General features: G+C 51.6%; 1 protein-coding gene across 4 annotated transcripts in view; it reads left to right on the top strand.

Moving 5' to 3' along the window:
* NTNG2 (netrin G2) overlaps positions 1–27,319 on the top strand; it is a 69,635-nt gene that overhangs the window by 29,035 nt on the left and 13,281 nt on the right. For all 4 annotated transcript variants that reach the window (XM_082611913.1, XM_082611911.1, XM_082611914.1 and 1 more), the window contains exons 3-4: positions 845–1,488; positions 26,071–26,243. In XM_082611913.1, coding sequence (XP_082468039.1) covers positions 845–1,488; positions 26,071–26,243 — 817 coding nt within the window. The remainder of the gene's footprint in view (positions 1–844; positions 1,489–26,070; positions 26,244–27,319) is intronic.

Below are 27,319 nucleotides of genomic sequence, written 5' to 3'. Positions count from 1 at the left end.
ATATATGGAATCTAAAAGAAATGGTGCTGAAGAACCTAGGGGAGGGGCAGGAATAAAGACGCAGATGTAGAGAATGGACTTGAGGACACGGGGAGGGGGAAGGGTAAGCTGGGGTGAAGTGAGAGAGTGGCATGGACATATATACACTACCAAACGTAAAATAGATAGCTAGTGGGAAGCAGCCGCACAGCACAGGGAGATCAGCTCGGTGCTTTGCAATGACCTAGAGGGGTGGGATGGGGAGGGTGGGAGGGAGGCTCAAGAGGGAGGGGATATGGGGATATACGTGTGCATATGGCTGATTCACTTTGTTATACAGCAGAAACTAACACACCATTGTAAAGCAATTATACTCCAATAAAGATGAAAAAAAAAAGTGTGAGTAGGAATTTGGAGGCAGACAGAGAGCGGAAGGGCATGTCGAGGAGAGGGGACGCCATCTGCAAAGGCTCAGAGGCACAGACAAGGGAGGCTTGGAGGACAGGAGTGCTCAGGTGGGAGGCCAGGAACAGTGGCTCCAGATACGGTGGGAGGTCAGAGTCAATGAGGTAAAGCGGTAGGGCTTTATCCTCCAGGCAGTGGGGAGCCATGGAGGGTCTTGGAGCAGTGACTAGCTCCCGCCCTTCTTGATTGTCTGAGCTTAGAGTAGGAACAAATGTGTTTTCTTGGGAGGCAATAGAGCTGCATGTCTTTATGGGCTTCGGTAGAGAGAGGCTTTCTGGTGCCCGGACATCGGAGCACAGGCTCTGAGACCTCTGGGCAGACACCGGGGCTGGGCTGGGACAAGGCTCCCGGGCCCCCCAGAGCAGTCAGCACCCACCCTGCTCTTCTCCCCCGCCCGCAGGAGAACCCCTACCTGTGCAGCAACGAGTGTGACGCCTCCAACCCGGACCTGGCTCACCCGCCCCGGCTCATGTTCGACAGGGAGGGTGAGGGCCTCGCCACCTACTGGCAGAGCGTCACGTGGAGCCGCTACCCCAGCCCGCTGGAGGCCAACATCACCCTCTCGTGGAACAAGAGCGTGGAGCTGACGGATGACGTGGTGGTGACCTTCGAGTACGGCCGGCCCACCGTCATGGTCCTGGAGAAGTCGCTGGACAACGGGCGCACGTGGCAGCCCTACCAGTTCTACGCAGAGGACTGCATGGAGGCCTTCGGCATGCCCGCCCGCCGGGCCCGCGACCTGTCGGCATCGGGTGCCCACCGGGTGCTGTGCACGGAGGAGTACTCGCGCTGGGCCGGCTCCAAGAAGGAGAAGCACGTGCGCTTCGAGGTGCGGGACCGCTTCGCCATCTTCGCCGGCCCTAGCCTGCGCAACATGGACAACTTGTACACGCGGCTGGAGAGCGCCAAGGGCCTCAAGGAATTCTTCACCCTCACCGACCTGCGCATGCGGCTGCTGCGCCCGGCGCTGGGCGGCACATATGTGCAGCGGGAGAACCTCTACAAGTACTTCTACGCCATCTCCAACATCGAGGTCATGGGCAGGTAAGGCCCAGGGGCGACCTGGTACCCGGGATGTTACCTGCTTCCTGGGTTATTACCAGATACCTGGAATGTTACCTGAGGCCTAGGATGTTACCTGTTTCCTGGCATGTTATCTGATACCTGGGATGTTACCTGGTACCTAGGACGTTACATGGTTCCTGGGATAGTACCTGGTTCCTGGGACATTACCTGGTACCCAGGATGTTGCCTGGTTCCTGGAATATTATCTTGTTCCCAGGATGTTACCTGTTTTCTGGGATATTCCCTGATAACCTGAAATGTTACCTGATACCTAGGATGTTACGTGATACCTGGGACATTACCTGGTACCTGGGATGTTACCTGGTGTTACATCAAAGGGGCTACCTGCGATTTTCCATGGAGGGAGGTGAATGGTGGAAGATAAATGTCCTCCATAGGGCCCAGGCTACCTCTAGCCCCAGGGCTGGGAGGTCTGGAGATGATGGGTGGAGCTGAGCAGACCTGGGTAGTGTGGGTGGGGCTTGAGCTAAAGCCTGGTGCTCAGGAGGTACAATGTAACTGGCCACGGACTCAATGAATGGGCACTTGTGTCTGGGGGGGTGCCCGAGACCGCCTTCAGGCTCCAGGATTTGCTAGAAGGACTCACAGAGCCTAGCAAAGCCCTTATACCCACAGTTGCTGTTGTTACAATGAAAAGATACAGATTACAACCAGCAACAGAGAAAGGTGCAGAAGGCGGGCTCTGGGAGGTGGCAGTGTGAGCTTCCCGTCATCCTCTCCCAGCGCAGCACCGATGTGTGACCGCACGTGTGGAGTAGCACTAGCCAGGGGAGCTTGCCCGAGCCTGGGTATCCAGGGGTTTTATTGGGAATTGGTTATGTAGGCATGGCTGACTGCCCACGTGGTTGACCTTGGTCCCCAATTCCTTGACCCACAGGTCATGCTGATACTACATGGCCCAAGGCCACCATCATAAATCACATCATTAGCGTAAATTATCTGGAGTGGCCCAAGGCCCCAGGTAAACAAAGACACTCTCATTAGGCGGACATTCCAAGGCTCATAAACTCCTCCCAGGAGCTAGTTAAGGGCCAGACTTTTCTTTGGACTATGTAGCATGTGACAACCCAACCCTGCCGAGTTATTCCTTTACTCACAGCTTTGGAGAAGAAGATGTTTTGTGGACACTTTTGGGGGAGGCCAAAGACCATCATAGGAGGTTCAAACAGCCTTTGGTTCCCAGGAACTCTTTAGGTTGCAGATGATAAAATGGTCGCACGCTGTCCCAGATAATCTGTTCATTCGACAGATGACCTGCTGGTCAGTAGGGGCAAGGCCTTTATCGCAAGCCACGGATATAACACCCTGGTCTGCACTCAAGAGCGAGGCTTGGGGGGGCCCATCGCTGGTAAGCAAGGGGTCAGTCATAAGGGGCGGCAGCGTGTAGCACAAGAACTCTCCAAGTGTGGTTCCTGGACCGGCAGCATTAGCGTCACTTGGAAACTTGTTACAAATGCAAATTCTTGGGCCCCGTGCCAGACCTGCTGTATCGTAAATCCCAGGGGTGAGGCCCAGCAATCTGTGTTTTCATAAGCTCTCTGGAGAATTCGGATACGCACTCACGTTTGAGAACCGCTGCTGTGACAGTTGGAGTAGGCATTCTGGAGCCAGATGGCCTGGGGTGAATTCCCGGCTCTGCCATCGACAGGCTGTGAGCCTCCGGACGAGGACCTCTCTGCGCCTCAGTTTCCCCATCTGTAGAATGGGGATGATAACGAGCATCCTTCTCTCATTGGATCGTGGTAAAAGCTAAATGAGTTAGGGTTAGAGTTGATGATATACTCAGAACTACTGTGAGCTTGTGTTTATTACATCGTAGTTTAAGCTACTGTGGGTTTAGCACGTCACGCCTGCTAAAAAAGTGTTTATTGAATAAAATACATCGTGTTCAAAATAATGGCGTCTGAGAACTGGGGCAGGTTGAGGAAGGACCAAGTTGAGACCCAAGGGTGTTGGGACATAATTAGGGCCAGGAGCATGGCTTAGGCCAGTTAGGGCAGGGACTGCACCAGAACCCAGCTGGGACACCATACCTTGGGCAGCTTTCCACGACAGGCTCTACAGACTGCCCGAGTATATAATCACTGATGAGTGCAAAAACCAGTTTGCTGGAAGGTGTGTATAGTATAATCCCATTTTTGTAAAATATGTAATATGCCTGCACACGTGATTTCTCTGTTGACGTTGACATTGGAAAGAAGCCCGTCCGGGCCCGGGAGCATCGTGGATGTGGGGAAAGGCTAGAGGCTTGTGTACTAACTTCTCACTGTGGTCACACCTGGGGAGTAGGGGTGGGCAGGGGCGGTGTGGGGTTTTGGTTTTCCGCTGTGTCTGCATTTTAGTTTCCTTCGACTCTGTGTGGATTCCAGGTGGGCCAAGGCAAAGGCAAGCGATTCATGAGGTGGGGTCAGTTCAAGGCCAGCAGGTGGCAGTGAGGCAGGTGCACATGCAGGGGCCTGTGGTTCTGACACCCGTGACTCCTAGCCCACCCGCACTTGGGGCAGAGGCTATTCTAAACCAGGAGTGGTCTGGAGACCGCCTGATATATGGCAGCTATTGCGGTAGCGGGGAGTCAAGGATCGACGTCCTGCTCCTGTTTCTCGGATCTGTGTGCAGGCTTTGGGCCGTTGGTCATCTTGGTGACCTCTGCCAGCCCTGGGGATGCGACGGTCTGGTTCTTTTAAGACCCTCCCATCCACCAACCCAACAGCTTAGCAGTTTGGAGGTAGGAACAAGATCCCCACCCCTTCTGGGGGCTGTGGCCCCTTTTCTGACCTCCTTGGGCTGCTACGGGCATGTCCCTCATCTTCAGGAGTCTAATCAAGGGCCCGCCTGCCACTTCATTAGGCGGCTCGTGCAGGGTCCTGAGGTCCGGGCTGGCTGCAGGGTCTGCGCTGGATGGTGACAGCCAGGACCTGTAGGGCCCCTTACACCTCAGCCAGGGGTGAAGGTCATTTTTCTCTTAGGAAGGACTCTGAGATGCAGAAGTGGGGCAGATCGTATTTGGGGAGGGACAGAGGGGGGCAGGAGAGCGTCTCAGCTTTTCAGCCTCATCTGAATCAAGAGGGCTGTTCTGGTGCCAGGTGACCTGGGGGTCAGGGGAGCTGGGTTCCAGCCCCGCCCCTCAGCACTCCTCTCTGGACCTCAGTTTCCTGTCTGTAACCTGAGGCCTGGGGCTGCCTGGAGCCCGTGCCTCCCTGGCAACGTGGCAGGGCGGTCCCTGCCTGGCAGCTTCCAGTTCCCGCTGGCACCCAGCCTCTGTGGGTGGTGGGGATTAGCTGTAATGGTGGTGAAAATACGCAATCAATTCACAGATAAAGTAAGTACTCTTCAGGCGGCTGGTTGGCAGGAAAGTGGCAGCTTGGCTAATCGATTAATTAGGTCTGGTTAGATGCTTCAGCAATGGGCTGTGACTTCCTCTACTTTTCCTTTTTAAATTCCAGGTGGGGAAGTCCAGCTGTGCCTGGGAGCCAGAGAGGCCAGAGAGGCAGGATGGGGTGGCAAAGGTGCCCGTGGGCCCACCCAGATGACGCTCTTGGTGTTCCTGAGTGTGACCTGAGGATCCTGGGGCTCTCGGGTGCTGGGATTTCAAACTGAACCTGTTCTGGTATTTGCTCAGAATTTCATGACCCAGAGTTACACGGTGCCTCCCGCTGTGGCCTGCTAACAATAGTAGCTGATATTTATTGAGTGTTTGCTATGGGCTCCTTTCCTGCTGAGCAGTGAGCTAAGGGCTTACATGCATCTTAGTTAATCAATAGTCATTCACTTCCCACATGGTTATTAAATCTCTAAGACCCCACAAGCTGGTGCATTGAGCAAGCCAGACCTGATCTCCACCCCATAGAGCCTTTCCCAGAGGGACGGCATTCCCCTCCACCTCGTGTCTTTATTTATGTATGTATGTATGTATGTATGTATTTATTTGGCTGTGCCGGGTCTTAGTTGCGGCATGCGAACTCTTAGTTGCAGCATGTGGGATCTAGTTCCCTGACCAGGGATCGAACCCAGGCCCCCTGCATTGGGAGCGCAGAGTCTTAGCCACTGGACCACCAGAGAAGTCCCACCACCTTGTGTTTTTAGATAAGGAGGCCGAGGTCAGGGGACATAAGTAGATCACACAGCGAAACTGAACACCAAACAGTCAAGGTCCAACCCAAGTGTGCCCAAGCTCAAGTCCATCTCTCTATGGAATCTAAAGGTCTTTGATACCATGGATGCTTCCAGCCCTGTCACTCATGTCAGCTATTTCCAGCCAGCAAGCACCTGGCTCTGGGGGAGGAGGATGGAGCAGATGGAGAAGCCCAGGCCCCTGGGGATGAGGACCTGGTACAAATCAGGGGGTGAGAGGAAGAAGGAAAGAGAACCGCAGCCCCACAGGGCAGCGGTGCAGGAAGCAAAGTAGCCTCCAGCACCTGGAGGTCCCGGCCCACCACCGGCCTCGCCTCCCTTCAGGACCAGGCAAAACAGCCTTGCCAGGCCCGCTTACTCTGGGTCTGAGATAAAGAGAAGAGGGGGGTCCCGCCCGTTAAGTTGCTCCCATTCCTGGAAGGCTGGGAGGGGGTGGGAGCGATTTTCTCCTTCCACACACAGGGAAACTCAGGTGTGGACTGGGAGAGCGGCTGGCTTTAACTGGGCAAGTCCGGGGAGGCACCGGATTTGAGGAGGAATGAGATGGTGCTTGGAGAAAAGACAAGGCCCCCACCTGCACCCCCAACACAGTGGTCAAGGGCAGCCAGGCCCACATCCAACCAGCTTCATACAGGAGAGCATTTTACTTTATTTATTTATTTTTAAAATATTTATTTATTTTATTTTTGGCTGCGTTGGGTCTTAGTTGCGGCACATGGGGTCCTTCATTGCCGCACGCGGGATCTGGCATGCGGGATCTTTTGTTGCAGCGCGTGGGCTTCTCTCTAGCTGCGGCACGCGGACTTGGTTGCCCCGCGGCATGTGAGATCTTAGTTCCCCTGCGGCATGTGGGATCTTAGTTCCCCAACCAGAGATCAAACCCCCGTCCCCTGCATTGGAAGGTGGATTCTTAACCACTGGACCGCCAGGGAAATCCTCAGGAGGGCATTTTAAAACAACGGGCTCCCCAGCCCCACTGCTAAGAGCTCTGGATCCCATAAGTTTGGGGCGAGGTCCAGAAGAGATTTATCTTTACAAATCTCCGCAAGGAAGTAGAGAGTTGGGAACCCCCAGGTAGAAGTTGGCATCATTAGACCAACCAGGGTTTGAATCCTGCCTCCATCACTGATTAGCTGGATCACCTTAACCTGTCTAAGCCTCAGTTTTCCCATCTGCAAAATGGAGATATGATAACGACCTCACCAGCTTGGGGTGAGGCTTCAGTGAAATGATGTATTTGAAGAGCTTACCCTAGTGTCCCATTCCTCTGGGTAGGTGGCCAGAGAGGTCAGGAAGAGAGGCAGACCAGATGTTGCCACATCTTCTGATGTTGTGAGAGAAGGCACATAGCAGATATATAGGTGCAATCACTTGCTTTTTGAAATACTGGCACCTACTTCAAAGTTCTTTGAAAATCCTGTGCAGGTAAAACAAAACACACCTGCAACCCAAGGCAGCTCACAAGCTGTCAGTGAGCCCCCTCTGCTCTGAGGCCTGCCTGTCTTCTCACAGCTGTGTCAGCATAGCCGCTACACTCACAGTATTCTGCAGGCCCCTGGCAGGGCGGGCACCTGGGATCTGAAGTGTGGACAAATTCCAGGTAAACAGCCTGCTAACTCTGGGTCTGGGGCAGAGGGAAGGGGAAACGGTCATCCTATTCTCACCCTCAGGCCTTGCCCCAGGGCAAAGTCCTCCACCCAGAAAACTCCTGGAGGCTCCAGGGAACCAGTCCAGCTAGGCCTTAGCCAGCCAAGGACAGGAAAGGAAGAGTGAGTTCCCCATTCTTGGAGGTATTCAAGCCAAGCAGGGTGGTGTTGGTGGGAGATGATGGAGAGAGGTCCCACGCATCAGATGAAGGTCCTGTGCACCTGATCTGTACACCATTGATTAAGTGAACAGGAACTATAGATACCATTGTAAAATTTGGTAGGTGTGAGAATCCACCGGCTTTCCCAGATGCTGCTGGGGTCTGGCTTCTCATCCAAGGCCCTGGGCCAGCCAGCGCCCGCCTGGTTTTCTCCTCCCTTGACCCCCTGCCCCTTTCTTGCCTTCTTGTCTTCTTCCATAAATGTCCTGCCGTATTGATCACCCAGTAACTGGAGATAGACGGAACTTAGGATGAGAATAGAAACCGCAAGAGGGAAGAAGGCTTTGTGCACGTGTATGTGTGTGTGTGTGTGTGTGTGTGTGTGTGTGGAGGGGAGGGGGAGGGGATCAGAGAGCGCAGAGGCCTTTCTGCATGTACTTGCTCCGCCCTCCGTCTAGTCTCTTCCATCGCTGATCCACAGGGAACATGGGCGAGAAGTGAAGCATGTGATTTTATTCTGCCTGCACGGACCCCTGTAGCTCTGTGACCCCCACCTGGGGTTGCGGGGTGGGGCTCCCCCCTTCAGTAACATTAGCTGTCATTGCTGAGCAGTTCTTATGGGCCATGTGGTATTCTAAGTCCCGTATGTATGTTTCCTCATGGAGTCCTGCCCCTTGAGGGTCATTGTCCCCAGTACGCAGATGAGGAAACTGAGGCTTGGAGGTTAAGAAGTAGATGGAGGTGCCCCCTTAGGATGACTACTGTCAGAAAAACAGAAAGCAACGAGTGTTGGCAAGGATGTGGACAAATATGAACCCGTGTGCGCTATTGGTAGGAATGTAAAATGGTGAAGCTGCTGTGGAAAACAGTCTTTTGCTTCCTCAAAAAATTAAACACAGAATTCCCATATGATCCAGCAGTTCCACTCCAGGGTATATACCCAAAAGAACTGAAAGCAGAGACTTGAATAGATATTTGTGCATCCATGTTCCTAGCAGCATTATTCGCATGGTGGAAAGGTGGAAATAACCCAAGTGTCCATCAACTGATGATGGATTAACAAAATGCGGTCTATACACACCATGGAATATTATTCAGCCTTGAAAAGGAAGGAAATCCTGACACCTGCTACAACGTGGATGATATAAACCAGACAGAAGGACAAATACTGTGTGAGTCCACATATGTAAGGCACCGGGAACAGGCAAATTCATAGAGATGGAAAATAGGATAAGGTTGCCAGGGGCTGGAGGGAGGGGGGAATGGAGACCTATTTAGAGGGTATAGAGTTTCTGTTTGGGATGATGTAAGTGTTCTGGAAAAGGATTTTTCTTTTTTTTACGGATCAAAATCATTTATTTATTTATTTTTTACATCTTTATTGGAGTATAATTGCTTTACAATGGTGTGTTAGTTTCTGCTTTATAACAAAGTGAATCAGTTATACATATACATATGTTCCCATATCTCTTCCCTCTTGCGTCTCCCTCCATCCCACCCTCCCTATCCCACGCCTCTAGGTGGTCACAAAGCACCGAGCTGATCTCCCTGTGCTATGCGGCTGCTTCCCACTATTTTACGTTTGGTAGTGTATAGATGTCCATGCCTCTCTCTCACTTTGTCACAGCTTACGCTTCCCCCTCTCCATGGAAAAGGATATTTTTTAAAGGTAATTGCTTTTATTTATTTGTTTGTTAATTTTATTTTATTTTTGGTGGTACTGCACAGCTTGCAGGATCTTAGTTTCCTGACTAGGGATTGAACCCTGGCCACGGTGGTGAAAGCACTGAGTCCTAACCACTAGACGACCAGGGAAGTCCCTAGAAAAGGATATTGATGGTAGTTGCACAATAACGTGAATGTACTTAATGTCACTGAACTATACACTTTTTCTTTTTTTGCCATACGCGGGCCTCTCACTGTTGTGGCCTCTCCCGTTGTGGAGCACAGGCTCCGGACGCGCAGGCTCAGCGGCCATGACTCACGGGCCCAGCCGCTCCGTGGCATGGGGCATCCTCCCGGACCGGGGCACGAACCCGTGTCCCCTGCATCGGCAGGCGGACTCTCAACCACTGCACCACAAGGGAAGCCCCAGAGTTCTGTTTTGACCTGTTGCTGTGAGGTGCCCTTGAGGCATGGGAGCATTTGGACGTCCAAGTCTGAAGGGCAGGCAACCCAGGAGTCCTGGGCTTAGAGATGACCCGCGACGCCATGGGAGCGTGTGAGGCTCTGAGAACGAGGAGGAAGGTGAGGGCTGGCCTGGGATGGAGCCCTGGGAAGTTGGACAGTGAAGGCAGGACATGGAGAGCAAGGAGCCATAGAGGGGAGAAAATCGGGAAGGATGGTGCCCCAAAGCCCAGCGGGCGCAGCCTGTCCAGGGGGCATGGGCATCAGTGTCCAGTGCCACTGAGGGGTCCAGACAGAGGACAGCCAGGTGGGTCCGTGGCCTTAGCAACATGGAGGTCAAAGGTGACCTTGGGAGAGCAGATATGGGGGAGTCACGGACAAAGCCCATCTTGGGTGGATTTCAGGGTGAATGCAGAAAATTTTAAAAGAATGAATGAGGGGTTAAAAAAACCAAAAGTGGTGTTGATAAGGCTTTCAAGAAGTTTGATCATGAAAGGGAGCAGGGAAATGGAGTACAAGCTGGTGGGGAGTTTGAGGGAAGGAAAGGTTTCTTCCCGAAAAGAGGGAGGGACCGCAGCACCCTGGGGTTCTGGTGATGATGCAGAGATAACAGAAAGGAACAGGAGGGTAAAGTGCTGGAGAAAGCCATCAGCGCGGGGTGGAGGGCCTTGAGAGGATGGGGTGGCGGGGGGCGGGCTTCCACGTTGTACAAGGAGAAGAGAACAGGTGCGGGCTGATAGACAATACTTAGGCCAGAAACCCCACGTCTTACACTTCTAAAGACCCCATATCTTCCCGGCAACCAAGGGCAGCCATCCTCGGGGCTCCGAGGTCTCTTTGTAATGAGTCGATAGCGGCACATCTTGGTGTCAAAGAGAAGACTGCGTTTGAATTCAGACTCTTTCATTTGCTAGTTTATGGTCCAGGGCAAGTCTCTTGAATTTTCCTGAGCCTCAGTTTCCCCATCTGTGAAATGGGATCCTACTGTTTTGAGGACTGTGTGAGAACTTGTAGGTCAGCTCAAGGCCCGACGTGCAGTAGGTGCTTGGGAAATGGGAGCCCTTGTTATTTGTAAGCAGTCAGTATTTAGTTACCTGAACAAAACCCCATTTCCACGGGTACGTCGCTCACCTGGGGGACCCTCTCCAGCCAAGTTGAATCCCTGGATCTCTGCTCCTGTCTGGCTCTCTGCTCCGCCCCCAGCTTGGCGATTGGAGGGACCTTATTAGCTGTAACTGAGGCTAATGAGGCATGGGCAGGACAGACAGGGCTGGAGTGGGGACTCCTGCCCCGGCTGGGCCGCTTCTCTACCCCACAACAGGGGGAGCCTGGAGTGGGTCATTTTGAAGGCTTGCTGGCACGCTGCCCATATCAAGCATGTTTTATTTATTTATTTTTAATTAATTTATTTATTTGGTCACGTCGGGTCTTAGTCACGGCACGCGGGATCTTCACTGCGACGTGCGGAATATAGTTCCCTGACCAGGGATTGAACCCGGGGCCCCTGCATTGGGAGCGCAGAGTCTTAACCACTGGACCACCAGGGAAGTCCCTCAAGCACGTTTTAGATTTACAGGTGCTCCCTTATATGTACACACGTCCCTGCCCCACCTGCACGCGTGAATCCACTTCTACAAGCACCGGTCACATACACATCACACGCTCCAGAGCCTTCACGCAACCCAGCTCACAGAGGCTGACCCGTAGGACAAAGCCGAGGCTCCTGCAGGAGCCCAGGGTCAATAAGGGGCCTCGTCTGGGCTGCCCTGGCCTCGGGGAGTCTGGGTGCCTCGCCCCCATTTGGAGTTGCCTCTTTCCACTCTGTGGGGAAATGCCCACCTCTGGATTCCTTTTTTTTTAATATCTTTTTTTAAATCGAAGTATAGTTGATTTGCAATGTTGTGTTAATCTCTGGTGTACAGCAAAGTGACTCAGTTATGCATATATATATACATTCTTTTTTATATATTTTTTCCCATTATAGTTTAATCGTAGGATAACTATATCATATTGAATATAGTTCCTTGTGCTATACAGGAGGGCCTTGTTGTTTATCCATTCTATATATAAAAGCTTACATCTGCTGACCCCAACCTCTCACTCCACCCCTCCCCCAACCCTCTCCCCCTTGGCAACCACAAGTCTGTTCTCTACGTCTGTGAATCTGTTTCTGTTTCATAGTTAGGTTCATCTGTGTCATATTTTAGATTCCACATATAAGTGATATCACATAGTATTTGTCTTTCTCTTTCTGACTTACTTCACTTAGTATGATCACCCCTAGGTCCATCCATGTTGCTGCAAATGGCATTATTTCATTCTTTTTTATGGCTGAGTAGTATTCCATTGTATGTATGTACCACATCTTCTTTATCCATTCATCTGTCGATGGACATTTACGTTGCTCCGTGTCTTGGCTATTGTGAATAGTGCTGCTATGAACATAGGGGTGCATGTAGCTTTTTGAATTAGAGTTTCGTCTGGATATATACCCAGCAGTTCGATTGCTGGATCATATGGTAATTCTGTTTTTAGTTTCTGAGGAACCTCCATACTGTTCTCCATAGTAGCAGCACCAACTTACATTCCCGCCAACAGTGTAGGGGGGTTCCCTTTTCTCCACACCTTCTCCAGCATTTATTACTTGTAGACTTTTTAATGATGGCCGTTCTGACCGGTGTGACCGCCTCTGGATTCCTACCCACTCCTCCCATCCCACTCTGTCAGCCTGAGCAGTTTCCTACATGGACCCCATCACTACCCCTGCCCCACGGAGAGGGGCACATGCTGCATCAGGATTTTGTTTGGGGAGAGGACTGGACTTGCCCCCTTCAGCCTTGCCCCTTCCACGTGGAGGTTTTTCCCCAAACCCAAACCCAGTCACGTCACTGCCCTGAACAACACCCTTCAGCGGCTTCTCGTTGACCTTAGAAACTCCGTTCCCGTGGACCACACATCCCTCCTCTCGCCTCCCTGGGCAGCCTGGGCCCTGAGTCCTCACAGGCCAGCCCCCTGCCCGGAGCTGGGTCCCTCTGACTCGCCTCTGGGCTGCTGCTCCTGCCTGGAGCACAACGCACCCCGTCCACCCCTCCCGTCTGGCAAACGCCTCATTCCCCAGGGCTTGGCTCGGAGACGCCCCTCCGGGGTCCCCGCAGGCTGGAGATCTGGGCGGCCAGCCCTTGCCTCCCCTCCTCTGGCCTTCAAAGAGCACAGCAGTCCCACTGCGTGTCACAGGTGCGTTGCTGCACACACACTCCCGTACCCAGCTGCCCTCCCCCTTCCCCACCCCGGGCTCTGAGCTCTGAGAGAACAGGCTCTGGGTCTGTGCTCTTGCCCCTGTAAGGCCAGCACTGAGAACCAGGCAGGAATGCTGTGTATTCGTTGAAATCATCCGCTCATTCATTCATGAACAAATGAACTCACTTACATGAACAAATGCGTCTTAATATCCATAACTCTTTCGGAGGAGAAGGGGTCTGGAACCCGGGAGCCAGGAGGTGGGTAGACAAAACCAACGGGCTGGCTGACCCCCACCACCCCATCGCTGCCGCTCCACCATCACGCCCGGCACTCCTCACATTCCCCCCCTCCCCCAACCCAGGCCTGGCCCTTCCCTCCAGGGTGTTGAGCCCTCCCACAGGGGAAGAGGTGAGCTTGCTTTAGTCAACCAGCCTGGTCATACCCACCGTGTATCCCCCAGGCCACACGCCCGAGCCCCCCAACACCCCTCCATCGGCCTCTCTCCTGTTGGCTGGGAAGCTGCCTCTGGCTTCATAATGGGTAATAGGATTTATCAATAGACTGGAGGAGGTGATGTACGTTAAAGCACTTAATATAAAAGGACTTCGCACAGAAGCCCAAATCTGATTTGGCAATGAACTCAATTGCCAGCCTGACTGCGTTCCAGGAGATGCAGCAGCCGGCATTTATCCACATTACCCCAAGAGAGAGCCAGGTCATGCCAGGTGGCCGAGGCCTTGCACACTGTGCCCCACAGCTCGGCTTTCAGTGCCCCCTCTTCTCGGGGTCTCAGGCCTTGACTTGAAGCCTTTTGACCCAGATGGTTCAAGTTCTCCAGCATCCAGGAGCCCTCTTTCCACTAGTACCCTAGCCCTGCCCCCATTCCACTAATTAGCTATGAGTCCAATATTTTACAGGCTTCCCTGAACAAGATCCCCAACTATGGCCTTCTCATTACTGGTCACCTCTTGATCCAGCCCCTCTGGGATCAGGGGCGGTTCTCCTGACCATTGCTTGCTTCCTTGAAGGCTGCCAATCTCTCCACGCAGCTGGGCACCAGCTGAGGACATGGGCTCTCCCTTAATCCCCCAAAGAAGATCTGACACCCCCAGGCCACAGTGATCCATCACACGTGGACTCACAGGCTGGGGCGAGTGGAGGAGAACGGTCACGTACAAAGAGAACCCTTCAAAGGATGGCCATTAACTGACCTGGAGACCCGGCCATTGGCTGTGGCCACCTCCTGCCTGGGAGGGGCAGCCCCTGGACCACCTCTGTCGTGAGCCCCCAGCCCCCTCTCATGGCCGCATCCTTCCTCCCTGGAGTCCAGGCCTCCAGCCCCAGATGCATGAGCCCCTCCACAAGGGAAGTGCCCTTCTCGAGGTCAGCCTTCTCCCTCATGTGTCCCCCCTCACGTGCTAACATCTCCAGGCCAGCATAGGCTTGGGGTTTGCTTCCCTATAAACCCAACAGCCCACTGAACTATTTTTCCCCAAACAAAAGAACAGTCTTTCCCCAGAAATAAATGCTCTCTCTGACAAGAGAAATAGGAAGACACTGCCGGCGGCTTTAAAATAGAAGTTTGTTTCAAGCGACTCTGGCCTTCAAGGTGTCAGAAATACACCCATCCACTCCCAGAAGGCTCCATATGCAATGGTGTTTGGACAAGTGATAAAAGAAGTGGGAGAGACACCAGGAAGAGGTGATCAATTACCAAGACCCTCCGGGGTCCTGGGCTCTCCCGGGCTCCCCACCTGTGCTCACTGCGGGGTCCCTGTGACTGCCCTGAAATCCTGGCAGGTTTGCCCATTGAGGGGAGCCAGCCCCGGCCCCCTCCTCCCTGCCTGGCTCTGGCCCCCGGCTCTCTCGCTCGCCTAAACCTACCACTTCCCCATCTTTCCCCCAGAAGCCGATGACATCACTCTTTCCGGCAGCCAGGAGTTGACCTACATTCCTCCACCCTCCTGTCTGGGAGGCGCTCCAAACACCCCGCTTCTCTCACCCTGAGGAGGGGAGGGCCCGGCTCACGATTTTCGGTCTTCGTGGCGCACTGGTGCCAGGTCCGTGTCCAGATGGCACTCCCGCCAGCAGCTCCCAGGCACTGCCTGCCCCTCCCTGCAGGGCAGGGCACGCTGGCGCCTGGCACGGGCTGGTGCCCCTGCCGGCCCGACAACTGCTTCGTGCGGCTGTCAGGCCCCCGGCCGGGCCCGGCAGCTGGACAGGAGTGGGTGAAGTCAGCACGTCAGTCTCCTCCTGGCAAGAGCAGGGCACATTTCCCTGAGAACTTGGGTTGCCTGGGATGGTCTTCCCGTGCAAGTGAGACTCTGTTCTGCCTCCATCATGGTCCCCTGGGGCTCGTTAGGGACTCATCAACTGGAGAAAAAGAAACAACTTAGTGACTTAGAGGAGAAGGCAGCCGTGGCCTCCTCTCTGGAGGGCAGGCAGCCTGGCCAGCTTCTGATGGGTGGATGGGGACACCCAGACCAGGCCTTGAGAGGGGTCAGGGGTCGGGCCAGAGGGCCATGGCTCACCATGTGGGTGAGCAGGGGTGGCAGGTAGGGCTGCCAGATAAAATGCAGGATGCCAGCTAAATCTGAATTTCCGATGAACCACAAACAATTTTTTTAGTGTAAGCGTGTGTCCCAGATATTTCATGGGACACATACAGGCAAACCTTGTTTTATTGCTCTCCCTCTATTGAACTTCGCAGATAATGTGTTTTTTTACAAATTGAAGGTTGTGGCAACCCTGCATCGAGCAAGCCAATCGGTGCTGTTTTTCCAACAGTGTTTGCTCACTTCAGGTCTCTGTGTCACATTTTGGTAATTCTCACACGACTTCAAACTTTTTTTCATTATTGTTACATTGGTTGTGGTGATCAGTGATGTGATGTGATGTTACTGCTACAACTCACCAAAGGCTCAGTTGATGGTTAACATTTTTTGCAATATAATATTTTTTTAGTCAAGGTATGTACATGTTTTTAGATATAATACTATTGCACACTTAATAGACTACAGTATAGTGTAAACATAACTTTTAGATGCACTGGAAAACCAAAAAAACACATGTGACTCGTTTTATTGTGATATTTGCTTTATTGGTCTGAAACTGAACCTGCAATATCTCCGAGACACGCCTGTACTTATACTAAAAAATTATTCAGTGTTTACCTTAAATTCAAAGTTAACTAGGCATGCTATATTTTTATTTGCTAAATCTGGCAATTGTAGTGACAGGAGGCCCTTCATGGAAGCGACTCTAAGAGGACAGTGGGCGTGTCCCAAGGGGCCTGGAGAAAAGGCCAGCTGATCTCGGCGGGGGGGCTCTGGGGTAGGGTGTTGGCAGGACAGCATGGATAAGGGGACCTGTCCCTTGGGGCTGGGCACCTGGGGGCTGCCGAATAAGGACAATCTTTGTTCCTGGGGATCTCCCCAGATTCCCACCGATGTCACTTGTTGGCCGTTAGCAATGGCAAAGCAGCTGGTATTTATGGGGGGCTCCCTATGTGCCCGACCCTGTGCTGAGCACGCCCCATGGGCCAGCCCATCTTCATCCTCTCAATAGCCCTGTCCCATGGAAACCGTCAAGTCCCCAGTTTTATGGACCCGGAGACTAAGACCCTGCAGTCACCTGCCACCACACTGCTCCAGCCGCGATACCGCCTGGCTTTCACTGAGCCGTGAAGGCTCATCCGTGCCAGATGCTGTGCAAAGAGCTTCTGTGCATGGTCTCCTCCCTCCTTTCCTTTCCTCCTTCATTCATTCAGCCGCTATTGATTGAGAGCCCACTGCGTGCCAAACAGTATATTAGGCACCCATGAACAACTAAATAGAAAAGTTGAAAAGCTAAGATGTAATTCAACCCTTCCAAATCGCAAACGAAAGGTCTGAGATCCGGAGAAGTGACTCACTCAAGGTCACCCAGGCAAATCAGGAGCAGGGAATCTGCTCTGACTCTGGCTGCTCACTCAGTGTCTCTGTCCCTCCGTTACCCCCCATTCTGATGGAGCCACTCCTGCTGCCATCCAAAGGGTCAAAGCCCTGGGATTCTGTGATGGGGCAGGCAGCAGATCCTGATGGGCTGGGAGTGGACTGCTGGCCAATGGCAGGCCCCATGGGCTGGCCGGCCTTGCCCTGTCCCTCTTCCATTATTAAATAATGTTCCCTGATGGATGAGCCGAAAAGTGCTGTGTAGCGGGGTCAGGCGGCTCAGGTGATGGCTTTCTGGTGAGATTGATGGTTCTCAAAGGTCAAATTCAGAAAGTAATTCCCTAGGAAACTTGATCGCATGGATGCAGGAGACATTCTCAGGCCAGCGGTAGAGCCAGGAGTCTGGACCACCCACCTACGTCTAGACACAGGCTGTGGTTGGTGTTAGAAAGAAAGTTAGGAAAGGGAGCTTTTTTCTCCTGCATTTCCTTGGCTAAGCCTGGGCCTCAGAATTGGTAATGGGCTTGGGAGTATCTGTCCGGTGGCCCCTCCCCACTGGCCTTCATTATCCAAGTGGAATCAACATAAGGCAAGTGCCGGGAGAGACAGGCCAATAGAATGGTGATGAAGTCCAAGTCTGGCACCCAATAGTTCTGGGTTCAAATCCAGCCTCTTCTACCCAGAGACCTGGGGGCGAGTTTGTGACACGACCTACTACAGTCTTATATCCTTACCTATAAAATGGGAAGAGTGATGCCTTCTGGGTTTTCACAAGGATTCTGTTAATAACGCACGTCACCTGTCCACCTATGAGTGCTCCTTAGAGTATTTATATATGCTTGCTTATTTATTTTAATTTCATCTCCCGAAGGCCTTCTGGAATAGGGAAGAGAAACCTCAGGACAGCAGCCTGAGGGAGGGGGAAAGGACATGACTGTGTCCTTTGGGGGAATTGTGGGCAGGTTGGATTTCTCTGAGCCTATGTCTGTCTGAGAACCAGCACTGGAGACCCTCCAGGCCGCCACCCCCTTCTTAAAGTGGGGCTCACCAGCTGTGTGGCCTTGGGCAACTTGCTGAACTTCTCTGTGCCCCATTTCCTTGTCTGTAACATAGAGATAATAGCAATAAACCTTTCATGAGCTTCTTGTGAAGAACTGACACATTCATTCAAGGGAAGCTCTCAGGACCCCGTCTCTAAACACTCATAAATATAAGAAATGAGAAAACCAACAAGACATCAGCATTTGCCAAGCGCTTACATGCATGTCTTCAGGGCCATGTCTCAGTTGCTCCTTATGACAACCATATGAGGTAGGTGCCACTGCCATCCCTATTTTACAGATGAGAAAACAGAGGCCGAGGAACTTCAGCAACCCTCCTAAGGTCACACGGGAAGTGGCAGAACACCCAGGCTAGGGCGACCAGGGGCCAGGGCTACCATCTTACAATCAGCAGGAAAGGCAAGAGGAGAAGTATGAACCCCAAATGAGCACCTGTGTGCGAGGCTGGGTGACATGGCAGGTGCATTACTTATGTCCATTCGCTCATCCCCTATTCAGGAATGACCGAGGTCACCGATCCTCACGACAGCCCGTGGTGTGACCAGGGTTGTTGCTCCCCATTCTCTAGGTGAGAAAACTAGGACTCAGATTAGTGAAGAATTTGTGCAGGGCCACCCAGCATGTGCACTGGGAGCGGGTCGAAGCCCTGCCCGCTGATCCCAGGACCCCAGTGCCCGCCACACTGGGCCACCACGGCATGTGGACATTCAGTGTGGCGTCAGGCTGCCCGGATTCAAGTCGTGGGTCTGCCCCTTACCAGCTGGGGGGCCTCAGGCAGCTCACTTCACCGCTCCAGGCCGCAGTTTCCCCGTCTGCATAATGCAGATAATAATAGAATGTCATTCATAGGATGGTTGGTAAAGGCTGAGGTGTTTAACCATGAGGAGTTCTCAGAATGGTGCTTTATATCAGCTATGTTCACCCAGCAAGACTTTCTTTAAGGTGCAACGTGCTAGGTTGATACAAATAGTAAAACAAACCTTTGAAGTTTTGCAGGAGAGAGATTGCAATAAAACCCTGGTTCCCAGGCTTTAGTCACTCAGGTAACGACTTCACTATTTCCCATATATTCCAATTAGTTATTCATTTGTTTGTTTAGCGACAGCTTTACTGAAACGTAATTTACATACCATAACATATCCATTTAAAGTGTACAATTCAGTGGCTTTTGGTATATTCACAGAGTTGTGCAACCATCCCTATAGTCAACTTTAGAGCATTTTCGTTTCCCCAAAAGGAAACCCTGTACCATCTAGCGGTCACTCCCATTCTCCCCTCTCCCCAGCCCCGGCAACCACGTGTCTACTTTCTGTCTGTTCTGGACATTTCATATAAGTGGAATCATACAATATGTGGCCTTTTGTGTCTGGCTCCTTCGTGTAGCATGGTGTCTTCCAGGTTCACCCACGCTGTAGCAGGTGTCGTGCTTTGCTCCTTTTCATGGGTGAACAATATTCCATGGTGTATATACACCACACTTGGTTTTTCTGTTGATGGACATATGAGTTGTTTCTACCTTGTGACTATTATGAATAACACTGCAGTGAACATTCATGTACATGGTTTTGTGCAGATGTGTTTTCGTTTCTCTTGGGTATATACTTAGGAGGGGAATTGCTGGGTCACATGGTGAGTCAGTTTCACTTTTGAGAAAAGTTTTCCAAAGTCACTCACAATACTTTACATCCCCACCGGCAGTGTACGTGGCTTCCATTTTCTCCAGATTCTCACAATCATTTTCTTGTTGTTATCTGTGGTTTTGACGCTAGCCATTCTAAGGATGTGAGGTGGTAACCCTTGTAATTTGCTTGCATTTCTGTGATGGTTAGTGATGTGAGCATGTGCTTGTTGGCCATTTGTGTATCTTCTTGGAAAAAATACCTATTCAAATCCTTTCCTCACTTGAGAAATTGAGTTGTCTTTTTATTATTGAGATGTAAGCGTTCATTATATATTCTTAGATATAAGTCTCTTACCAGAGATAAGATTTTTCTCCCAGTCTGTGCGTTATCTGTTCGCTTTCCTGATGGCGTCCTCTGAAACACAAAAGTATTTAGTTTTGATGAAGTCCAATGTACCTATTTTTTCTTCCGTTACTTGTACTTTTGGTGTCATGTGTAAGAAATCACTGCTTAATCCAAAGTCATGAAGATTTACCCCTGTGTTTCCTTTTCAGAGTTATCTAGTTGTAGCTCTTACATATAGATTTTTGATCCATTTTGAGTTTACTTTAGTTTATGGCGTGAGGATGAGTTCTAATGTCAGTCTTTTGCATAAGGATATTGCACATGATTTATTTATTTACTTAATAATTTCTTCAAATAATATGCTTTTAAACTTTGACCTTTGGCCAAATAATATTTTTGAGATTCCCAGGCTTGGTGAGTTTGTCACTTAAAAAAAAACTACTGTGTAATCAAAAATAAACAAAATGGATTAAACTCTTTTATAGTTCTAGCCCGCATCTCCCCGTCATGTCGTATGCTCCACTTTGGGAGATGATGCTTATTACAATGAGCATTGGGACGAGGGAAGGTATAGCAGGGGCTGATGGGAGGTCCTCCCTGCAGAAGTGACATTTGGCCTTGAACCTGACACGCCCACTAGGTGTTAGCTTTAAGAGAAAGGGGCGGAGCCTGGCAGCTCGATCCAAGCGGAGGGAACTGCATTGTGCAGAGGTCTAGAGGAAAGCAGGATCAGAACACATGCTGGACAGAGATGGGAAGAGACACAGAGACATGGAGAGACATAGAGGGACACAAAGAGAGAGCCAGAAAGGTGAAGCCCCATGCATGCACGCGCGCGCGTGCACACACACACACAGAGCATCACTCCCTGCAATGCACTCCCTGCAAAAGTCAGGAAGTCTGAGAAGCAGTTCCATTGACTGGGTTCTGTTTCTGTGCCAGCCCTGGCGAGGCTTCCCCCACACTGTGTGGGCTCCTCCTGGCAGCCCTGCCCAGCAGGGAACTTCTTATCTCCCCGATAGAGGAGGCACAGTGCTCATTCCAGGGCTCAACCAGGGAGGGCAGGGAAGCCAAGACACCCTCTGGGAGATGAAGATGGTGGGAGGGGCTGGCCCGCATGGGGTGGGGCAGAGCCAGGGTCAGGGAAGGATGTCTGGATTTGGATCCAGAGTAACCTTTAACCTGCACGACCTTGGGCAGGCTTCTCCCCGGCTGAACCCCGAGCCCCCGCCACACCCGTCGAGCTCTCACGTTCTGTGACTCCGTACTATCATCTTTATAACATGCTCCTCAGATTCAGCTGCCCTTTTACAAATTTTTAACAAGCCAAGGTCAGTGTTAACACCCTAAGTTGAGATGGCAGTCTTTGTTTTCTGTAGCTGATATCTGAAAATATCTGATCCTCGGGCCAGAGGCATGGGGTACATTCCTGGTTCCACCCAGCTGGGGTGTTCCTCTCCAGCTAGCTCAGTGGTATGTTAAAGAGGAATTCAGATGAAAAAAATTAAAACCTTCTGAGGTCAAACACCAGAAAGTTTGTTTTGCAAACTTTTGTTAGACAAAGTCAGCAGGTTTCTTTCCTGCAGGACTTGTCAGAGCCTTTAATATGCCAATGTGCACTGGGACCCTGGGTGGAGGGTGGCCGTCAGGGAGCAAGATGTGAGGACGTTAGGAGAGCATCATATGTGTTGACCAATAAGGTTTAAACACAGAACCTTTCTTTGCCATGGACCATGCTTGGGGCCTAGTGTTCCCAGGAAGAAGGGTCCCCAGTGCCAGCGGGTGCCTGCCCATCCCTCTCTGTGCCTTTCCCAGAGCTGAGCACATAGTAGGCCCACAGTACATATGTGGTAATAGATTGGAACTCCAGGGAAAGAGTGAACAGGCTTTCTCATGCTCTGTTTATTTCAGCTCCGTGCTGTGGTAAAACCTTGACAGGGCTAAGTGTCCAGGGAAGATGGAGTTAAAATAGCACAGACTTGGGCTTCCCTGGTGGCGCAGTGGTTGAGAGTCTGCCTGCCGATGCAGGGGACATGGGTTCGTGCCCCGGTCTGGGAAGATCCCACATGCAGTGGAGCGGCTGGGCCCGTGAGCCATGGCCACTGAGCCTGCGCGTCCGGAGCCTGTGCTCCGCAATGGGAGAGGACACAGCAGTGAGAGGCCCGCGTACAGCAAAAAAAAAAAAAAAAAAAAAAAATAGCACAGACTTTAGCACTGGCTAATTCCCTTGGACAGGGCCTTCACTCTACATCAGAATTCTATTCCAGAGAGTTCAAAAAACATCCTTGAACCTGGGACTTGAGAGTCACGAACGGTGCGTGGTGTGTAACATGGAGTGATGGTTTCCCAAACAGGACCCTGACGGACCTGCTTCTCCTCCTGAGAGGAAAGGCCTGTGTGAGCTCAAGAACCAGCCTCCTTCCCCGCCTGGCCTGACTTCCAGTTTTCAAAAACCATTTGTTATCTACTTATAATAAGTAACACCTGCTCACTAGAGAGAATGTAGGAAACGTGCAAAGTGACAAAGAAGGAAATAGAAATAATAACTATAATCATTTATAATCCCACCCCTCCCTCAGGACAAGTACAGGAGTACCTAGATGTATTGTCTACTGGTGTTTCGGGTATGGATATATGTACTTAAACATAATCAGAAGCTGCATACACTAGTCTGCTTGGGCTGCCATAATGGAGTGCCACGGACTGGGGGGCTTTAACAACAGACATTTCTTTATTTTCTCACAATTTTGGAAGTTAGAAGTCCAAGATCAAGATGCTACCAGGGTTGGTTTCTGGTGAGACCCCTCTTTCTGGCTTGCAGATGGCCAATTTCTCATTGTGTCCTCACATGGTGGAGAGAGAGCTCCGGGGTCGCTTCCTCCTCTTGTAAGGGCACCAACCCTAGGGGATTAGGGCCCCACCCTTCTGACCTCCTTGAACTTTAATTACCTCTCTAAGGGGTCTCTCTCCAAATACAGTTGCACTGGGGCGTTAGGGCTTCAACATATGGATTTGAGGGGGGACACAATTCAGTCCGTAACACTATAATACCTACAGTTTGGTATCTTACATTTTTACAATCCATATTCTAACCCATGTTAGCCTCTTGGACTCCGTAGTTGGATATCTCTGTGTTCCGGTTTCAGCCACAGTTCTGGACAGCCCTGTGACTCTGGGCAAGATACTTAACCTCTCTGAGCCTCCATTTCCTCATCTGTAAAATGAAGTACCAGCGTTTGTGGTCATTCAAGGGTCGGATGAGATACCCATTGGCACACAGTAAACACTTGCTGAGTATGGTCTTTTCATTTCTATTTGGAACATTCCCCAAGGCTTGAAGTAGCCTTCGACAACATAATATTTAATGGCTTGGATGTGCCCAATTTCCCGTAACCATTCCTCAAGATGATATGAGGGCAGAGAGAAGCTATGAGAAGGAAGGCAGCCCCGGCCCTTCTGAAGCCAGCAGGCAGCAGGTTAACTCCAAGCTGGAGGGCTGCTAGGAACCTGGCAACTAGTTTTCCCCATTTGGGATCCTTGCCCTGGAAGGCCGGCCTCACAGCAGTGCTCCAGTCAGATGGAGTCCAAGAGGGCAGGAGGGGAGGCAGGACTGATTTATGAAGTGGGAAGATGCAGGGAGTTAAATATTCATCGTGTGGATAAGCAGAGGCTAAGGGGAGACGCTCTGTCCGGGAGGAGCGTCGCTCAGTGGAAGGTGGGGTATGAAGAGAAGGGGGAAATGACAAGCTGGAGAAGAAATGCTGGTTTAGCATTCGGGGAACAATCTTTGAGATGATGAGATCCAGCGAGGGGAAATGTAGCACACGCCAGCCGTCACTGGTGGGACGTAGGCGCCTCCACCCTAGTCCACGCCCCTGTCCTCTGTTGCCAGCCGGGCACAGCTTCCTCCCCGCTCTCCATACCCTGGCTCTGGTCCCCCTGACAAAGCATCCTCCATGGAGCGACCACGGTGGTATATAAAATAGGAGCCAGAGCAGGACACCTCCAACCTTCCAATGGCTTCCAGAACACAATCCAGCCTCCGAATCACGGTCTGGCCTCCTCCTCCCCCTTACCTCATCTTACACCTTCCAGGTTGAGCTCTTCTCGGCCCTAGGGTCTTCCCCAATGCTCTTGTCTCCTTCCAGAAGGTTCTCCCCGCCTTGCCTGAGTAACTCTTGATGTTCCTTCAGGTCTCAGATTTAAATTGTTCTTCCTGGAAGCCTATCCTGCTGCCCCCAGACTAAGTTAAGACCCACCCATGATCCCCTCTCCTTGGTAGAACACGTGGCCACCTATAACAATTGACATTAATGAAAGATTTGCATGATTATTATTTTAAAATTAAGTCTGTATTAAATTTTAGGTTTTAGGTTTACAGAAAATTGAGCAGATCATGCAAAGAGTTCCTGATACCCAGGTTCCCCACCCAATTCCACCTGTTATTAACATCTTGCATTAGTGTGATACATTTGTTATAGTTGATGAACCAACATTGATACAGTATTGTCAACTCAAGCCCACAGTTGACATTAGGGCTCTATCTTGCTGCTTCTATGGGTTTTGACAAATGTGTAATGTCGTGTGTCCACCATGACGGTGTCATACAGAATCACTTTAGTGCCCTAAAAATCCCCTGGGCTCCGCCTATCCATCCTCCCCATCCCTACCCCAATCACTGATCTTTTCATTGTCTCCCCGCTGGACCCTATCCTCCATCAGAGTAGGGATCCCATCTGTATTGTCGACCATTATACTCACCATTCCCAGCTCAGAGCCTGGCACATAACAGGGGCCCTATAAATATTTTTCTTTGTGTATTTTAATAAAAAGAAAATCCTACCAAACACATTATTCTGCAATTTGCTTTTTACAAATATTGACAATATATCTTGGAAATCTTCCCATATGAGGATATAGTGCACTCTCTCTCTCTAATTTTTTATTGTGGAGGATTTCCAACATGCATACAAACATAGAATCTACTATAATGAACTGCCATATACCTGTCACCCAACGTCAGCAATGAACTCATAGCCTTTCTTGATTCGTCTGTATCTCTGCCCATGTTTTCCCTTTCTGTGTTATTCTGAAGCAGATCCCAGACATCAGATACTTTCATCTGTAAATACTTGTGTGTGTCCCTAAAGCCAAGGACTTTTAAAGATGTAACCGCAGTACCATCATTGCATTTAATAAACATTAATTTAATATCACCAGATGTAGTCAGTGTTCAAATTTCCAGCTGTCTCACGAATATACATTGTTTATCTGAGTTTAGAGGTTGTCTGACCAAGATCCAGATGAGATCCACTCTCTGCACTTGATTGCTTTGCCTTTGAGGCTTCTCTTGATCTGGGTCCCTCCTCCCTCCATTTCAAGTTTTGCCCCTTGCAATTCATCTGTCCTATAAACTATATCATCACTTCTGGGTTTTGCTGATTGCGTCCCCCTGGGGGTGTTTAGTATGTTTCTCTGTCCTCTGTATCTCCTATAAATTTGTAGCTGGATCCAGAGTGTTGATCAGACTCAAGTTCAATTTGTCTTGACGAGACTTTTTCTTTGGTTGTCTCTCTCTATTGATGCTCTGTGCCTATAGCTATCCATTCGGTAGGGGATGCTACACGGTGACTTTCAAACTCTGTCCTTCCTTCTTCAATTATCAGCCGGAATGCTTCTATAAAAAGAAACATCCCCTCATCAACTATTGGTTACCTGGAGGTACCCTTTTTATAGGACAGGCGAGACAAATGCTTGATTCTTTCCCTTTATTTACTGGTTTCAGAATGATGAGTTGCCTATAAATATTTGAATGAATGAATGAATAATACATGTGTGGATGAATTGACAGGGTTTGGGGAGCTGGGGTTTCTTTCTGCCCTCAAGGGCGTGGGTGTGGGCCGCGGCTGAGAGCGGAGGTGCAGCCTGGGGCCAGGTCCACGTCTCCGCAACAGGGACAGGTAACTCTTGCTACCTGTCAACCCCCCGTGGTTGAGCGCAAAGGTGGCCAGAAGCTGCGTTACTAAAAATTCAGCACCTGGGACAAGGGCATCTCATCACCGCCCCCTCCCCGGAGAGGTAGGAGCCAGGGGCACCTCATGCTGGGGAAGGACTCAAAATGGTGAATTTTGAGTATTTGTCCCGAAGGAGAGTCGTGGCAGTTTGGACAGGTGGCCACAAGGGTCCCTTCCAGGCCACCCTCCAAGCCCCTCCAGAGATGTGGAACAGCCCGCCCCCAGGCTCACTGACGCCTTGCCCCCTCCGTGTCCCCCCAGGTGCAAGTGCAACCTGCACGCCAACCTGTGCTCCGTGCGCGAGGGCAGCCTGCAGTGCGAGTGTGAGCACAACACCACAGGCCCTGACTGCGGCAAATGCAAGAGGAGCTTCCGCACACGGTCCTGGCGGGCTGGCTCCTACCTGCCCCTGCCCCACGGCTCTCCCAATGCGTGTGCGTACGCTGCACCCGGCCCCCCCGCCCCCCCGCAGCACACTGCCCCCTCGGACCAGCGAGGCCAGGTCTCCCCCCAGCCTTCAACCTCAGGAGCTGTGGATCTCATCACGCACACGCATGCACACATGGACACACACGCTCGCACACACATGTGCACACACAGGCACACCCCTTGTTACCGAGCTCCTAGGCGCCGGGCTTTGTCGTCAAGAACCTCCAGCACGCCTGCACCCTGCTGGACACCTGAGATGAGCCTCCTCAGCACCCTTCCCCGACCTCTTCCCCTCCTCGCCCCCAGGGCAGGAGAGAAGGCCCAGAGCCGGTCGGGGAGGAGGGCGTGGGGACCCCTCACTCCGGGCTAACCGTGAAGAGCAGCGCCACCCCTCATAACCAGTGTTTATGGGGCATTTGCATAGCCAAGTGCTGTGGGGTCCCCACTCCCTCAACCCTTAGGGTGGCCCCAGGAAGCGGGTCTCCTATTATCCCATTTTACAGAGGGGTCCTCCGAGGCCCCGGCCCGTGCCCTCTGCATGGTCCTCTCCTCTCCCGGCTCAGCCTTCCTGTGCCAGAGGTCATCCTCGGGGGGCGCCCACACACGCCTGCACTATGAACACCCTTTGGGGGCCCCCATCATTGGCCCCCAGCATAGTCCCTGGGTATCTCCAGGAAATCAAGAGTCCCAGGGAGCCCCCAGCTGCCACGGACAAGGGAGCCTGGGCTGGCCCCAGAGTGGGACTCCCCGGCTGCCCCCGCCCCCGTGATTTACCGACGCTGGTCAAGTGCTTTGACAAGGAGGCTGCACTGGGCACATTCCATACTCAGCTTCTCAACCCTCACAGTAACCCCTCGGGAGCTATTTTCATTATTATCCCACTGTCCAGATGAACAAACAGAGCCCCAGTGACCCTCAGGGCCCTCCTAGTTTAGCAGCAAGTTAGATGCCCCCACTGGACCCAGCTCCAAAGCCAGGCTGGGCTGCCGGCACCGCTCAGCTCGCCCCTCCTGGGCACGCTCCCAGGAGCCCCTCCATCGGCACCCCCGTGACCAACCGGTGAAAGATTTATGCAACTTTA

Source organism: Mesoplodon mirus, assembly GCF_964341445.2.
Source record: "Mesoplodon mirus genome assembly, chromosome: 1".
Classification (NCBI taxonomy): domain Eukaryota; kingdom Metazoa; phylum Chordata; class Mammalia; order Artiodactyla; family Ziphiidae; genus Mesoplodon; species Mesoplodon mirus.
Note: the sequence above shows the minus strand (reverse complement) of the source record. Positions and strands in the feature narration are given on the sequence as shown.